Raw genomic sequence first — 15,281 nt, 5'->3', positions numbered from 1 at the left:
ATGTCTTGTTAACAAAGAAAAACTGTTCTTCTGTTCTGATAGAGCGTCTTTATAATAAAAACAATATTTTAGTTTGGTTGATAGTTATTATAAAAAATATTATAAAACTTATATAGTATATTTAAGAATTCGCAACGCTCTTTTCGCATATTTTTTATTTTTTTTAGGCCTATGTAAATAATGTTATTATCGAGAGCTTTCTCTTGTTTTAATTGAAATTAGAGGGGGTACGAACCCAAAATTATTCCGCGCCGGTGATTTAAGGTCGACGCGGCGGATAACTATGTTGAAGTAGCAATGATTTGATGATATTTATCATGGAATTGTTAATGTTAGAGAGTAAAACTGTTCTTAATTAGAGAACACAAATCGACAAACCTACTCTGGTGTCTGGGTCCCGTTATACAAGAAACTTGATGCCCAAGCAATTCCTAACTTTATTTAGATAGATGCGGTATTAGGTAGTAAAACAGCAATGCTATTGTTTATAATAATTGTATATATTTACACTTATATTAATTATAATATTACGTTTAGATGATTCTCAAAAATGACTTATAGTTATAGTTTGTGCCAAATATTGCAGATAATTGCTGTATCCATTCAAAAGTATTGGTCGCATTGCTAGGCAAGACGGTAGACTGAAGTTTCTTCCGGTGTTGAAATGCGTGGTGGGCGGCGTGGTGGACGGCGGCGGCGGCGCGGCCGACACTCGCAGTGCAGCGCGCACAGCCCAATCCCAGCACAGCCAGATAGGAACAAAGGAAGCGCCAGGGTTCTGGTCACCGTCGCCACTTGCTCGCCGCGTGACCAGCGTGGTATCACCACGCCCGTGTCAGCTCTCGACCAGTAGCACGGATACCTTGCACCGACATAACCATAACTCATCGTGAAGTTCTCACAATCCACAGTCGGCGGGTACCCGCATCCTTTTATGTTCACAAACAACACAGCAGGACGCCAATCGTTAGAGTAAGCTTTGTATTTCACGTGGAGTTGGGTGCACTTATAGGCGTCACTAGTGCAACCTTCTCTGCAGGAAGCCCAGGTGCAATTGTCCAGGCCCAACCTGTCGTCTCGCCGTTCCGTGACGCATTCCGCTGGTATCGGATCGAAGTCTGCGGCCAGGGCACTGAGCGCTGGGTCAGCGTAAAGTGGTACGAGGAAGAGCAGAGCTGACCCGCCTCCGCCCAAAAGTCCTGCCAGCAACACCGTAATATATCTTGTTAGTTTCGCACGGGTTTCTCCTCGGCGACGAACCGGTCGCACCAGGCGTTCTGAACTTCCACCCCTCATTTTGCAAGCTGTGTGTCAACCCATTCTGAGAATAATTCTTTGTTGCGAATAAATGGAATACTGCCTTTACGCATGCGCCATGCCCGGACATGCGCCTTGAGCTCGAGTGAAAAAGTGCCGGTCGAGAATAAGTTACTAACTCTCAGTGGAATTATAATAAATTGTTTGCAAGGTTCAGAAGCGAACTTTTGTACATTTTGGTTACAAGTGATCATAAATATTTACTAGGTTTATAAATAAACAATACAAAGGCTTCAAATGTAAGTCAAATCCCAAGAATATGTTGTTGTTTCATAATGTTTAATGAAATAATTAGGTAATTTATATTTTAAATAGGTGCTAACATATTTTATAGGTCTTTTCTAGATTTGAGTCTAATATAAAGAAAAAGCGACTTGACTCGTTAAATACGTTAACACAAACCAGTTTAATTTTATAAATAAAATAAATATATTATTACATGACAATAATAAACTTCAAACTAGATTAATCGATTCGCATTTATCGATTTTTGTCTTTTAGTAAACCAAAAAACCGTAAAACTGTTTTTATGATCATTTATCTTCTTAAAAAAAAGTATTTCAGCTTCACTCTGGCTCCACAAGTTGGTTGGTTCCAAGGACCAAGAGTTGGTTCCAATGATGGTACAAAAGTTGGCTGATTTATTGATGAGAGCAGTCAGAGCCAATGTGAAGACGATCAATAAAGAAGTCGAATTAAAAACACTTTTATTATTTGTCCATTTGGGCGTCGTACGGTTGATCATGATGATTTGTTCATTATTGGAACAATTGTAAACAAAACAGTTACATTGTAAACTCGATCCATAAGTTGGTGTCATTGCATTGGGCCAATATTGGCGCCAACATTCACGTACAGTGGGCAAAAAAAAAACACCGTGACCGTATAATGGCGGTCGATCAACAGTGATTATGACAAGTGAGATTCTTGTAAATTACGTACTGAAAGTAATTATATTGACTTTAAATAACTTTACAGTGAACTTTAGGTATGTCAGTCAAATTATTCAATCTATTTGTTAATACATTGAGACAGAACGTGCCGAAATACCCAAAATCAGGTAGTTATATTATGTTGTCACCCACATGGCAATGAATTATAGATTCGCGTTATTTTTATTGTAGTTATGCTGTAAATAAAATGTTGTGTTTGTTAAAATGTTTCGGTTCTTTTTGCAAAGCTTCCTTAATCATAGCTTCGACTGTTCTTGTTATAAATATTGATTCACTAGTGATATTTAAATAGATTTATAGGTTACCTACTGTACTACTCAAACTAGACTTAATCTTTTTGTTTACGCTATAGTGATTTTTTATTAACTTAAACATCAGTACATTTGTATATAGTTCCCATGTCTGCATTAGTATACCGCCCAATATTTTACTACATTTCATTGCAATTTTTATAATAGTCATACAGATTGTATGTGTAAGTTAATGTTAAAATGTTCATATTAAATTTTAGGTATCCATCTGAGATTTCTTTCTGTGATGGAGGTGCCAAAAGCAAGTGAAGTGAAAACAGAGTCCCAAGAGCAGACACAGAAGATAGACACAGAAGAAAACAATATTATACACAGTAAAAACGTAACACGTTACAAAGGAAGATACATGAAGCGACAGTGGGAGGACAACAGTCCTAGACCGGACGAGGGTGAATCGTCTGGAAAGAAAAAATGTGGAAGAACAGTTGAACGGATTAAAAAGAAAAAAGTGGCCATGCTTTTAGGATACTGTGGTGTAGACTATTATGGCATGCAAAGGTAAAATTTTTATCCAATCATTACTTTAATTATTAGAAGCACAATCAATTTTTAATTTACTGGCTTACAGGTTAACTGTAATCTGTTGTATAATGATCATATTGACTACCTAACTGGAGGATCCAGGTTTAAATGAATAAATAATCAATGGTTATTATGTGTCATTTTCGGGAAGAAGACTTTTGAAATGTAGTGCTGTGGCGAGTACATATCATATTCCAATGACGGTTGTTAAGCTGTTTCTGTTCGAATTATGCTTGATTGCTAAGCGAATAATGCATAGCGAATTTAAAATATTTGTACAAATTCATTAAATATTGGTTTGGGGAAATTAAAATGAGCATAAATGTAATACTCATGGATAAGTTACTATATGATAGTCTTGATTACTGATATGTAAATTTGTAGTTTTCGGGTTCTGAACTTCCTATCTGCTTAAAGGCTATAACTATAAATAAAGCTCTTTTTACATTTCCAAATTAGGAACATTGTACAGTTGATATGAAAACACAATGTATGTTCAAAAATGTAGTCTTGTGAATAATATGATATATTTTTTGACGTGATTTATTCTAGATTTGCCACAGATGGCATTAACTACTTGGCGAATAATAATGAAAGGCATAATTTTAACACAAACAAAATTGTGGAACTTCGTATACATACATTTTTATAATAAATTGCCAGAAGTAGTAATAGATTGAAAGTAAGAGTCGTGAAGACATGTTGTATTAAAACATACTATAAAATACACCATTATATTACCTATTTATAAAATAATTTACTATATTGTAGTAAAGTTACAGCTTAACAGAATATTCAACTATTATTGTTTTCTGTTGTCTACTTGTGTGATGTTGCTTTTGCTTTTGAATGAGAGTTTCCAGGCTATGTTCACCAAAAACAATAAAGGTGGCATTGTACAGTTTTAACATGAAAATTACCTATTTACTTCTTCTTCTTATTGCGTGGGTTGTGAGGTGGAATACCAACCCCACCTATTTACTCATTACTCAGATAGATAGATAAAATACTTTATTGAGCACAATGGCCACAAAATACACAGATAAGGACAACATATACAGAAAAGCACAACAGGCGGCCTTATTGCTCATGCAGCAATTTCTTCCAGGCAACCTGATACATAATTACAGGTCAGGTACATAATTATTCCAAAATACAATGCATAAATAAAAATAATTGACGCTTGATATTTGGATCACATTATGTATGAGTTATGTTACTACCTATATTGCTTCTCTTTATTTTGATCAGAATAATAGGTGAAAGATGAAATTGTGCCTGGGAGTAATAAAAAGGGTCATTATTTATAACCAAAAACAAAGATAAACGATGCATATGTCTGTTATCCATGAAGGTTAAATGAAGGAAAATCTGTACAGAGCCATCTACATTCTTTTTGAGGAACATAACCTGGAAAGTTCCTCAGTGTATAAAAATAAAACTATGTTGTTAAGGGGTTTGCTCCCACACTTCTTGTCCTCAGCCATAACAAATATCATAGTGACGTATCAATGTAATCATGAACTATGCTTTGACGATTTTTTATATTGTATCCGCTTACCACGACGTACCCTGTTGAGCGAAGTTGCCTTTGCAAAAAGAAAGGTGGGAAGGCCGTTGTTGCGATTTAAAGACTGCACAAAGCGTGACATGCTTGCTTTTAAGATCAGCCCCGATAAATGGGAGGACCTGGCCAGTGACCGGAATAAGTGGAGGACGTCTTTGGCCGATGGGTGCAAAGCACACGATAAAACCTGGTTCCAGAATCTAGCCGACAAGCGCGAGAGGCGACACAGAAGTGAGAGGGCCGATTTACCACCTGTACCATCTAGTAACCCTCAACTACAATGCCAGTCGTGCGGCCGCTACTGTCGCTCTCGCATTGGACTTTACAGCCATTTTAAAAGCTGCCACAGAAACGCTGTTTGAATCATCTGATAAAGATGTAAAGGCCTGAGAGATTGCGAAAAATATTGTTTGAGATTGTTATGCAGTATGAAGTAATATTTAACTTTTGTATATATACGTAAGCATTGGCAGCCCTAGCAAAATATTTAGGTGATGCGAAACCTCAAAGTAGCGCCCCTCAGCTCCTCAAAATACAAAATTTTTCGATTAGTTTACAGCCACCGAAATTTATATTTAAATCTTTTAAAAATGTTGTTTACGACCCGGTATAAGTTTTACGTGGCCGCAATCTAACCCGATGAAGTTAGTTTGCGGCCAGGGTGAACCAGTCTTGTTGATTTTGGTGCCAGCTGGCGCACCTCACACCGCCCTAGGGCCGCCACTGTCATAAGTACAGTTATTGACAGGATTCTTTGTCATATTTAGACGATGCGTCCTTTAGCTTGGGATTCCTATTTGAATATTACCCAATATATTTTAGTTTATCTCGTAAACACCAACTTGCCCGAAAAGGGGTATTCACAGGTGTGTAATACACCCACTCCTCGCCAACTCTGTTTAAGTCCCATATAATAGAAGGCGAGATTATCTGTTTTTTTAAATAAAATAGGCTCGCGTTTGACCTCAATCTCACCTGATGGTAAGTGACGATGTAGTCTAGGATGGATCACGCTTACCTAGCAAATGCCAATTCACTCTAGTCTTTAAGACTCCCAGATTATAATGAGTTGGAAAAACAGACGACGGCAGACAGTTTCTTATCGCCATTAACTGGGCACAGAACCTGGAAACCATGTTGCGACATCACTAATATGAATGAAAGAAACATTAATTATTTTAGTTCACCACCCAATAGTAACCCTGACACCAGGGTTGATGAGGTTGGTACTCCACCTTACAACCTACACGATAGAAGAAGTTCACCACCGACGGTTTACGTGGTTATCGCTTTATTGCTTTAAATGTATGTTTATTTATTATTTATTATTTATTTATTTATGGATCACTTACAGCTATGCACATTATAACATTTAGTTAGAACATAATTAAACAAAGTAAAACAGTACTTATGTGTAAGCCTATTACAAGTGAACACAACATTCACCATAAAAAGAAAACAACATCTAGTCTGTTGAGACTAACTTCTCAACAGCTAAAATCTCACTATTAATAACACTAATATATGATATTATTGCACTAGATGGTTTATTAGATATTATTTGTTACAGGAATCCAGGAGTGAGGACTATAGAAGAAGACCTGTTGAAAGCTCTGAGGTCCGCCAAATATATCAATGAGGAGGAGTTTGCCAACCAACAGAGCATGCAGTTTCAACGGAGCTCTCGCACAGACAAAGGGGTTTCAGCGGCAAGACAAGTAGTGTCATTGAAATTACGTATGTTAATCGTAATCACCATGGGGTGGTCTCAGATTGTCTAGGTAGCAATATGACTACATGAAAGCAAAGCCACTAGATATCATTTTACCTAGATCTTATCTTGACCTCATTGTAAAATGACATGATCGCAAAATGACTACATAGTAGCTTGTGTTTTGTTTTATGGTGTTATTGCTACCTAGACAATCTTAGACCAACCCATCACATTTAATACAATTGTGTTGATTACTTGAATTATTTGCATTTATTCATTTAAATTGTATTTAATTTCAGCTCTAGAGTTAAAAAAGGAAGAAATAAACAAATTTTTGCCTGATTGTATCAGGGTTTTTGGAATACAGAGAGTTACAAACAGATTTAACTCTAAGATAAGTTGCAACGCACGGACATACAGTTACGTTGTTCCAACATACGTATTTGAACCGTTGCTGGTTACACCAGAGGAACGCAGGAGGTATAGAATTTCACCATCAAAGTTGGAGCAAATTGAAAAAGTTCTGAGTATCTATAAAGGGACAAAACCGTACCACAATTTTACTGAAAAGAAGTATGTACTTACCCATATTTTGTCGTACAATTCTATAAGACTTGATTTTTATTAATCTTTTTTTGTTTGCAGACATTTTGAAGATCCATCAGCATCAAGATATATGCTAGGTTTTAATGTGGATAAAGTTTTTGTTGATTCGGACATGGAATTTGCTGTTCTGTTAGTAAAAGTAAGTAAATGCCACTGGACTAACGATGCTTTTCGAGTAAACTGTCGCTTCTCATTCAGGAGTAAAGCACTATACACGCTCTAAGGCCTAAAGTCAACTGTATTAAAAAACAAAAGTTATATTTTAGTTTAAGTTATACTACTGTGGACTAATAGACTATGCAGAGATGGCTGTATAGTTCTAAAACAGTGGTAATAGCGCAACATAGTTTCTAAAAAGGCCACACTGAAGCAGTTCACCTAAAAAACTATATTGCAATTTGACATTTGCGCATATAAAACTAAGTGCGCAATGTCAACAAATGTCGTATGTTATGATCCTTTGTTGAACGTGGTCATAGTGCTTCTGTGGTACAGTCATGAGCAATATAATGTACCCACTTTAGGACTCTGTCGCACTAACATATTTGACATTTAGTGAGGCTTACAGTTCAATTTGGCAAAAAAGTTAATGTGACATGGTACCAAAGTGTATACATATTAATGCTCGTGACCGTACACCGGCTGGCGTCACAATCGGGGAGCGATGGTTCGAGCTCCGCTACCTGATTTGCACCAAAAATTTCCACTAATACAGTTGTCTCGGACATTATAGACTGCGATACAGCTCACCACCTATGACGTTAGTCTAACAGAAAGCCAGACGAGGTGTGGGTTTAAATTCATCTTGCGATGAATGTACACTGTACAGTCAGAAGCAAATAGTGATTATTATTATTGCGTATGGCAGACAAATATCCTGCTTGGATCAAATATCCAGCTTAAGCTCCCTTAACCAAGTCTCTGCTGCATCCGTCACACAATGCAGCTCGGCTATACCACCTGGGAACCGGTGCAGAGGGCACTTGTTCACTATGTGAGATATGGTTTGGTCCGGGTGACCACATTCACAGTATGGTGACTTCTTTAAGCCCCATCTACACAGGTGATGGTTTGACTTTCCATAGTCGGTCCTACACCGGTTCAGTCGTGTCCAGATTTTTCGCTTGGAGTCAAAGCCAGGGACCCTCCGCGAGGGATCCTGAATAAGGTCCGAATTTGTGCCGTCGAACATGTTCCACTCCAGCCTCCACGTATCTTCCACACTGAATTGACTTTTTATTTAATTGAGCAAATAGTGATAGTCAAGGTATACATACAGGGTGTTAGTGACATCGTAACGAATACTCAGAGGGATGATTCAGACCATGATTCTGAGTTAATATCAAGTGGAATTTTCCGTCGCAAAATTCATGTTATTTTTTTAGTTTTTTTTTTATTATTTTCAATTTTATACTTTTTCGATGGAAAATTCCACTTGATATTAACTCAGAATAATCAGCTGAATCATCCCTCTCAGTATTCGTTACGATGTCACTTACACCCCATACAAGTACATACAGTAGCCATACAAGTAGGTATGGGTGTTAGTGACACTGTAACGAATACTGAAGGGGATGATTCAGACCATGATTCTGAGTCGATATCAAGTGGAATTTCCTGTCGGAGAAGTCATGAAAATTTTAGAGCTTATTTAAATTATTTTCCGTTCTATACTTTTGCGACGGAAAATTCCACTTGATATCAACTCAGAATTATGGCCTGAATCATCCCTCAAAGTTTTCGTTACGATGTCACTAACACCCTGTATAGGTAGCAACATCCAGAATGTCTAATAATTACGGACGTTCAAGGTGGCCGTATAGATAGTAGCACTCTAAGTGACCAAAAACATCGGCAGAACCTGCGTGTTCAAAAAGTTGGCAGCAACCTAATCGTCCACATATTTTTGAACACCTTGACTGCTTGGATACCTTTGACGCAGTAAGTGTTGTCATAGTTACGACGACATAATTGAGACGAACTATTTGACATTCTAAGCGTCACGCGAATCTGGACGATCAGTTTGTGCCCCCTTGCACGTTCCTAATTATTAGACATTCTGGATGTTGCTAACTATACAGGGTGTTAGTGACATCGTAACGAAAACTTTGAGGGGTGATTGAGGCCATGATTCTGAGATGATATCAAGTGGAATTTTCCGTCGCAAAAGTATGGAACTGATAATAATTTAAAAAAAAAACACAAAAATTTTCTAGAATATTCAGACTGAAAATTCCACTTGATATCAACTCAGAATCATGATCTGAACCATCCCCCTCAGTATTCGTTACGGTGTCATTAACACCCATACCTACTTGTATGGCTACCGTATGTACTTGTGCAGGGTGTAAGTGACATCGTAACGAATACTGAGGGGGATGATTCAGCTGATTATTCTGAGTTAATATCAAGTGGAATTTTCCATCGCAAAAGTATAGAATTGAAAATAATTTAAAAAAACTAAAAATCATGAATTTTGCGACGAAAAATTCCACCTGATATTAACTCAGAATCATCCCCCTGAGTATTCGTTACGACGTCACTAACACCCTGTATGTATACCTTTACTGTCACTAACTATTTGCTTCTGATTGTACCACTGACTACTCCAATAGAGATATAGTCGTGAGCTTATTTTGAAAATAAACTTTTTTATTTGTTGAGACTAAACATTGTTATTTGCCAGGGCCAAAGCTTCATGCTTCATCAAATAAGGAAGATGGTTGGACTGACCATAGCACTGGTGCGTCACCACGCTGACAGTGCGCTGTCGGAGGCAGCGTTTGAGAAGGACAAAATTATAATCCCCACTGCTCCAGGACTTGGCTTAGTTTTGGATAAGGTACATGTTTCATTCACATTTTGTAACAGTCTTCTCTTGATTAAAACACATAATAACGGGTTCTTACCGCGTTTAAAGTAAGAATATGAGACTCCCGACATTTTGACACTGTTGCAAGTGCCATGATCACGGGATGACTGATGAGATTGGAGTGGAGTAGGTAGATCTATAATTTTCTACAGTCTTCTAGTCTTCCCTTGGTTGTATGGTTAAATACTGGTCATCAACCCAGGTGCTCGGGTCACTATGCCACAAAGACCCTTGACAAGGCTAATGTAGACGACTTCAAATTTAAGAAATAGTAGCCGGAACCGAAGCACGGGTCATCTTTTTTCAGATAATCGGGTGAAACGGCCTGCAATGTTGAACCAAATTTGGGATCACAAAGCGATTTTTGTGACATGTCCCCACTGTCTGCTATTCAAAATTTAATTCACCTTTTTTATGTTTATGTATATAATTTTTTAACAAAATCATCATCATTAAGAGACACTCTCTTGTCGGTGTACAATTCTTCATTTTTGTCTATCTAAGGCCAATTCCATATTCTTATTCTTTATAAGACACGACGTGCGTCTTCTCTTTAATTTGTTCCATGTAAGCACTTCTTGGTTTTCACCTACTTCTCTTTCCTTCTATCTTCTCTTACAATAAATTCGACGTGTCTTATTAATTTCCCAATCATCTTGCCTCTTCTTACATCTCCTCTCCCTCTCTCTTCTTCATACAATAAAATACCCGACATTTTGAATTTAACAGAAAATAAATTTACAAGTCATGTTAAGCATAAACAAGCATATAAAAGCTTACTTTATTATAAGGTCAATGATTGCCAAAATGACAACAATTCCTAGTATTAAATAATGTTATTTAACTTGTAAATAATACCTACATTATGATTTAAAAGATGTGTTGCTGTTGCAGTTGGTTGTCAGTTCTCCTCAGCCATAACTCCTTGCGAAATGATGGTAGATTAAAAAAATATAAAATTGACCTGCAATAATGTTTATCCATGTTAATTAAGTTTAATAAATTATTCTGATTCCGGTGTTTGAACCCGGGACCTCTGGATCGTGAGCGCAGGATCATGGAGGCCATTGAACACGTAACAGTTGTAATATGTTTGTAGCGTGATGGTAAGACACCTTAACCTGGTACAAGTTCTTAAACCGACTGTTTAGGAACACGAACTTTTCAACAGTGTAGCAGCGTCATGGAGTATGCTTCTTGGACCTCCAACTGAAGGGAAGGCCTGTACCCAGAGTCGTGGGTCACAGGTGCTAATTCCTGTAGACACCATCTAATTTAAAGTATTTGACATTTTCTTAACCGCCGATAAGTAAAGGGACAGTTAATCGACAGATAAAAATTATGGAACACACTTCAAGTTTAGAAATCTTACAGAACCCTCTCAAAATTTTACATTGGTCAATACCCGTAACCTAACAGTTGAATTCAGTTGACAGCACACATCAAACTTCCATACCAGCGAGATGCCAATTTGATGTCAATCATCCGTCCCTTTCCTTTTCGGCGGATAAGAAAATGACAGGTATAACTTAAAATTATGAGGTCTGCCGGAATCAGAGCCTTTAGTCTATCTATTTTATCTATTACTGTTGCCGATGTCCTTTCAATTCCAATAATCATTTTATATTTTACAGGTTCACTATGATAGGTACGACGCCCGATACCGTACCACTCACGCCAACCTACGATGGGAAGATGAAGAAGAGGAAGTGCAGAAGTTCATTCACGAGTACATTTACCCTGTCATAGTCAAGGGGGAAGTTGAAGACAACTCCATGGGCGAATGGCTGGATATGAAACTTAGTAATCATTCTTACGAGCCCTCGGAGGAGGATCCCCTTGCGAATGAGATAGGGGAGGAGGAAGCAGGTGCTGATGATGCCACCTCGGACGAGGACGCCGCGGACGACGAGAACAACGACAAGGTGGAGAATTCAAAAAAGTTTAGGCAAGATTTATAGTTAATCACACTCCGTACGAGCCAACTGACCATCTTAGACCGGCAATTTTATACCCGCTCTAAAATATATAAGTTCAGTCAGCCAAAGACAGAACCTGTCAACTGGTTTCGGATGTAAATTATAAAACCCAACACGCACAGTGATACCAGTGGTACATACAATACGAACTTACAAAGTTATTACTTATTAACAGTGACTTTTACTTGATGTAATAATTACAATACAAATATAAAAACAATCCCATTGATGTTTGCAACCCCTTTTGCTTAACCAATGTTACATTATATTGTGTATTTTCAATAGATCTACGTTTAATTCAATCAGTTGAACATGTTGGAAAAGTTTCTTCCAAAATTAATATGAGAAAAGTCCATAATATTGAACTGATTGTTTTAAAACTTAAATTCAACGGTTTTATGTATAATTAATCTAGAAGTGAGCTAGGGTATAAATATCTTCGTGATCAAAATATTGCCTAAATTGTAATATTAGAATAATTGCTGTGTAGAAATGAATTTATCAATCTATACTAAATGTAAGGAAAAGAAAAGGTAAAAAATACTTGTAAGTATTTATAAGACATGTATTCACTTTCAATAAATGTAACAATTCATTTAATCTTAAACATAATAATATATTTCTTGGCAAAGCCAATTTAAACATCACTTCAAAGTTTTATTTACATCCTAGATGTACAATATATTCATTATAAATTGGATATTATACATGATAAATTTCTGCTCTTCTGGAAATTCTAAAAGTATCCAAAAGGGACACTTATTATGACATAAAGATCCAGTCTTATAATAACAAAAAGCTCGGTGAAGTGGGTACATAGACATAGTTCATTATGTGATTGATGTACCTCAGTTGTGTTGTGCTAAAGTTGTTGTTGCAATGGTATGCATATTATGTATATTATACATTTCATTGTTTAAAGTCAAACAATAAGTCTGTATTAGCTGAACTCATTGATGTATAATTATGTTACATTAAAAGTTGTACTGGTATTGGCAAAAATTCTTAATTGTCAGGTTCCAAACTTGCAATAGCCATTTTCAAGGCCCCCTCTTCACTGACATTGCCAGCAATGAAGCCTGTGCTGTGGCAAAAGATGCAGCCTTCAATGCCTGCCACTTCACTCAGTATTTCATCACGGACTCCCCACCATTTTTTCAGAAGAGGTTTTCTGTGAAAAGAATTTGTCAGAAGATTCATCCAGTGCTAAAATCAAGTTTTATACTAAGTTTATTGTCAACTTAAAAATATATGCAAATAACAGCTCTGTAAGCTATTATAAAACTATGTGGATTGTATAGTTAATGCAAAAAGTGTCTCATAAATGGCTTTATTTAAACTATATTCTCCACAAGATAAAAGTTTAAATTAGTCACAGACTACAAAGCATAAACTTGTTTATGTAGTTTAGTACTGTTAATCATTTTAGAAGCAGGTTTTTACATACCTTGTAACGAAACTTGCAGGGCTCACTGGGACTGCTTGTACTCTCCAAGACTTAGGTTTATCATTGAACAAGACAAATTTCACTTCTTGACCTAAGCCTAATTCTGTCTCTAAATCAAACAAATGCTCTTTCCATGGGAACCTCTCCGTAAACTTGACTATTTGGCCAGATTTGTGAATTTCAAATCTACTGTCCAATGCATTTTTGACAAAATCTCTTGCTGGTAACCAGATGGAAATGAAGTAATTTGCAGAATGAGTAAACTCTGTGCTGACTAATGCCATAGCTTTTTCAAAAAGTGCATCCGTGTTAACTGCTTGTTGTATATTCCATTCAGGGTTAAGTTTGCCTACTCGAGCACTTAAATGTGTGTGGATTTTATATCTAGGCTCGTCATCAGTCATAGGAACCCCATTATCTATTGCATCCATTTCTTCAATAAAGTTCTCATACACTTTCTTGTAAATGAGACGTAGATCCTCAGGGGCCAACGGAGCTTCTTTTGGAGCTAAGGTTTGAATAACTTGTTCACCATAGTATGTGTAAATTAAACCAGCCGAACTGAGCCTGAAAAAGAAATATAGTAATACAGTACATAAAAATGAGTAAACAAATATTTTAAACATCAAACAAAACATTAGCCAAGCAAATTTGTCAGACATACTTAATTTTGTATTTATCCCCTAATTCTGGTCTCAGAGTGCTTAAAGTTTCCCGGAATTCCCTTTGATGATGGTCATAACGTTTTTTTTCGTGGTCAAATACAGCGCCAACATCAACTACAATGTCACAATCATTCAGTTTATTCATATCTCTGGTCCGAACAATCTCTGCATTCTTATATTCTGGGAGGCATTTGAGCATAAAACAAGCAAGAACTTCATCGCAATGGAAGACGCCATCGTGGGTTCCAATCTGTGGATAGTAACAAAAAACGAGTCATGTGGTAAAAAGTCACACCATACTTGAGAATACAGTAGCATAGCAAGTGAGGATAATAACTTAGTTAATACGAATATGTTACATTCAGAAAAAGATATTAAGGATAATTTTAATAATATCGTAGTAATAATATTACGTATGGAAAACGCAACGTGGAACAATAAACATGACGAATACTAACCTTCATAGTGGCAATAGATGTATAGAGTCGTTGCCCTATATTAAAATTATATGATTTAAAAGTAGGAAAGCGTGTAAAATGATTAATTTTACATACAATTAATCTTCTAAACATCACAATACACTACTGTATTTTAAATTCAATCGAATCTCATAACCTAGAAAATTGGCGCCATTTTGAATTATTGACATTTCGTTTTTTTTTTTCTTAGTGAGGTACCTACCATTACGTTTTGTTTTACCGGTTTTTGATTATAGTAGTTTATGAAATTACGGTAGAGGGCGTTAGTGTACACAGAAATACCTTAGAGGACGTATAAAAATACCTCTGTATGAATTGATGAAAACAATACCACTTTTTTATGCGTCAGATGGCATTGGCTAGATGTTGCGAAGTAAAACATATTTAAAAAGGTTAAGGAACGAGTAAAAAACTTAGTAAATTAAAAAAAAATGGTTCTTATCAATAATAGTTTTTTGGGCATTGTAAGAATTTGATAAGTACTACCAAACTATTTTGAATATCCTAATTCCTATCCTGAATAGATAAATAAGTAGGTAATAGAGTAAATGCCTGCCTACCTATATAAAAAGAATTTGTAATTTACGAAAATGGAACACAAAAATAATCTAAAGCCTTACCTGGCAGATAGTAAGTAGGTAGTACTTACTGTCTCAGGCACTTATCCATCAGCTAAGCGATGATATGAGCTAGTTTATTAACAGGTGATATAGACTCAGTCTTTGCTTGCCTGGTACATAAAGTTCAAATAACAAGCAGATAACTAGCAAGCAGGGTAGCTGGTTGAGCAACTCAGCCCGTCCGTAATGGTGTGAGCAGAGCTCCGGTAATCAGAAGCCAATGTGCAGT

General features: G+C 36.6%; 3 protein-coding genes across 6 annotated transcripts; 1 reads left to right on the top strand and 2 right to left on the bottom strand.

The window, feature by feature from the left end:
• Window positions 1-562: 562 nt before the first annotated feature.
• Window positions 563-1,322, bottom strand: LOC126380379 (protein tipE). Its single transcript, XM_050029764.1, has one exon. It carries the CDS (start codon window positions 1,294-1,296, stop codon window positions 625-627), a length of 672 nt encoding a protein of 223 aa, XP_049885721.1. The 5' UTR covers window positions 1,297-1,322; the 3' UTR covers window positions 563-624.
• An 868-nt stretch (window positions 1,323-2,190) lies between these two features.
• Window positions 2,191-12,829, top strand: LOC126380341 (pseudouridylate synthase 1 homolog). 4 transcript variants are annotated; one of them, XM_050029700.1, is made up of 7 exons: window positions 2,191-2,305; window positions 2,782-3,079; window positions 6,241-6,407; window positions 6,684-6,957; window positions 7,030-7,129; window positions 9,677-9,832; window positions 11,497-12,829. In XM_050029700.1, exons 2-7 carry the CDS (start codon window positions 2,808-2,810, stop codon window positions 11,821-11,823), a joined length of 1,296 nt encoding a protein of 431 aa, XP_049885657.1. In that variant the 5' UTR covers window positions 2,191-2,305; window positions 2,782-2,807; the 3' UTR covers window positions 11,824-12,829. The 4 variants fall into 4 exon arrangements, with proteins under 4 accessions (XP_049885657.1, XP_049885656.1, XP_049885659.1 ...); XM_050029699.1 differs by having other exon boundaries at window positions 2,198-2,377; XM_050029702.1 differs by lacking the exon at window positions 2,191-2,305 and adding an exon at window positions 2,435-2,570.
• Window positions 12,383-14,600, bottom strand: LOC126380357 (MYG1 exonuclease). The gene is made up of 4 exons (XM_050029732.1): window positions 14,412-14,600; window positions 13,953-14,203; window positions 13,289-13,855; window positions 12,383-13,012 (listed from the first exon to the last, which is right to left on the bottom strand). Exons 1-4 carry the CDS (start codon window positions 14,523-14,525, stop codon window positions 12,847-12,849), a joined length of 1,098 nt encoding a protein of 365 aa, XP_049885689.1. The 5' UTR covers window positions 14,526-14,600; the 3' UTR covers window positions 12,383-12,846.
• Between the last annotated feature and the right edge of the window lie 681 nt (window positions 14,601-15,281).

Source organism: Pectinophora gossypiella, chromosome Z (assembly GCF_024362695.1).
Source record: "Pectinophora gossypiella chromosome Z, ilPecGoss1.1, whole genome shotgun sequence".
Classification (NCBI taxonomy): domain Eukaryota; kingdom Metazoa; phylum Arthropoda; class Insecta; order Lepidoptera; family Gelechiidae; genus Pectinophora; species Pectinophora gossypiella.
The sequence above is the reverse complement of the archived record's forward strand: the minus strand, read 5'-3'. Positions and strand labels throughout refer to the sequence as shown.

Bases quoted from the DNA above. Each gene is read 5' to 3' on its own strand.
- LOC126380379 (XM_050029764.1), bottom strand. From the start codon at position 1,296: ATGAGGGGTGGAAGTTCAGAACGCCTGGTGCGACCGGTTCGTCGCCGA.
- LOC126380341 (XM_050029699.1), top strand. From the start codon at position 2,308: ATGTCAGTCAAATTATTCAATCTATTTGTTAATACATTGAGACAGAAC. The intron at 3,080-6,240 runs GTAAAATTTTTA...TATTTGTTACAG, and splicing joins GACTATTATGGCATGCAAAG to GAATCCAGGAGTGAGGACTA. The intron at 7,130-9,676 runs GTAAGTAAATGC...GTTATTTGCCAG, and splicing joins TTGCTGTTCTGTTAGTAAAA to GGCCAAAGCTTCATGCTTCA.
- LOC126380357 (XM_050029732.1), bottom strand. From the start codon at position 14,525: ATGTTTAGAAGATTAATTGTATGTAAAATTAATCATTTTACACGCTTT. The intron at 14,204-14,411 runs GTTAGTATTCGT...TACTATCCACAG, and splicing joins CATCTATTGCCACTATGAAG to ATTGGAACCCACGATGGCGT. The intron at 13,013-13,288 runs GTATGTAAAAAC...TTCTTTTCACAG, and splicing joins CCTGCAAGTTTCGTTACAAG to AAAACCTCTTCTGAAAAAAT.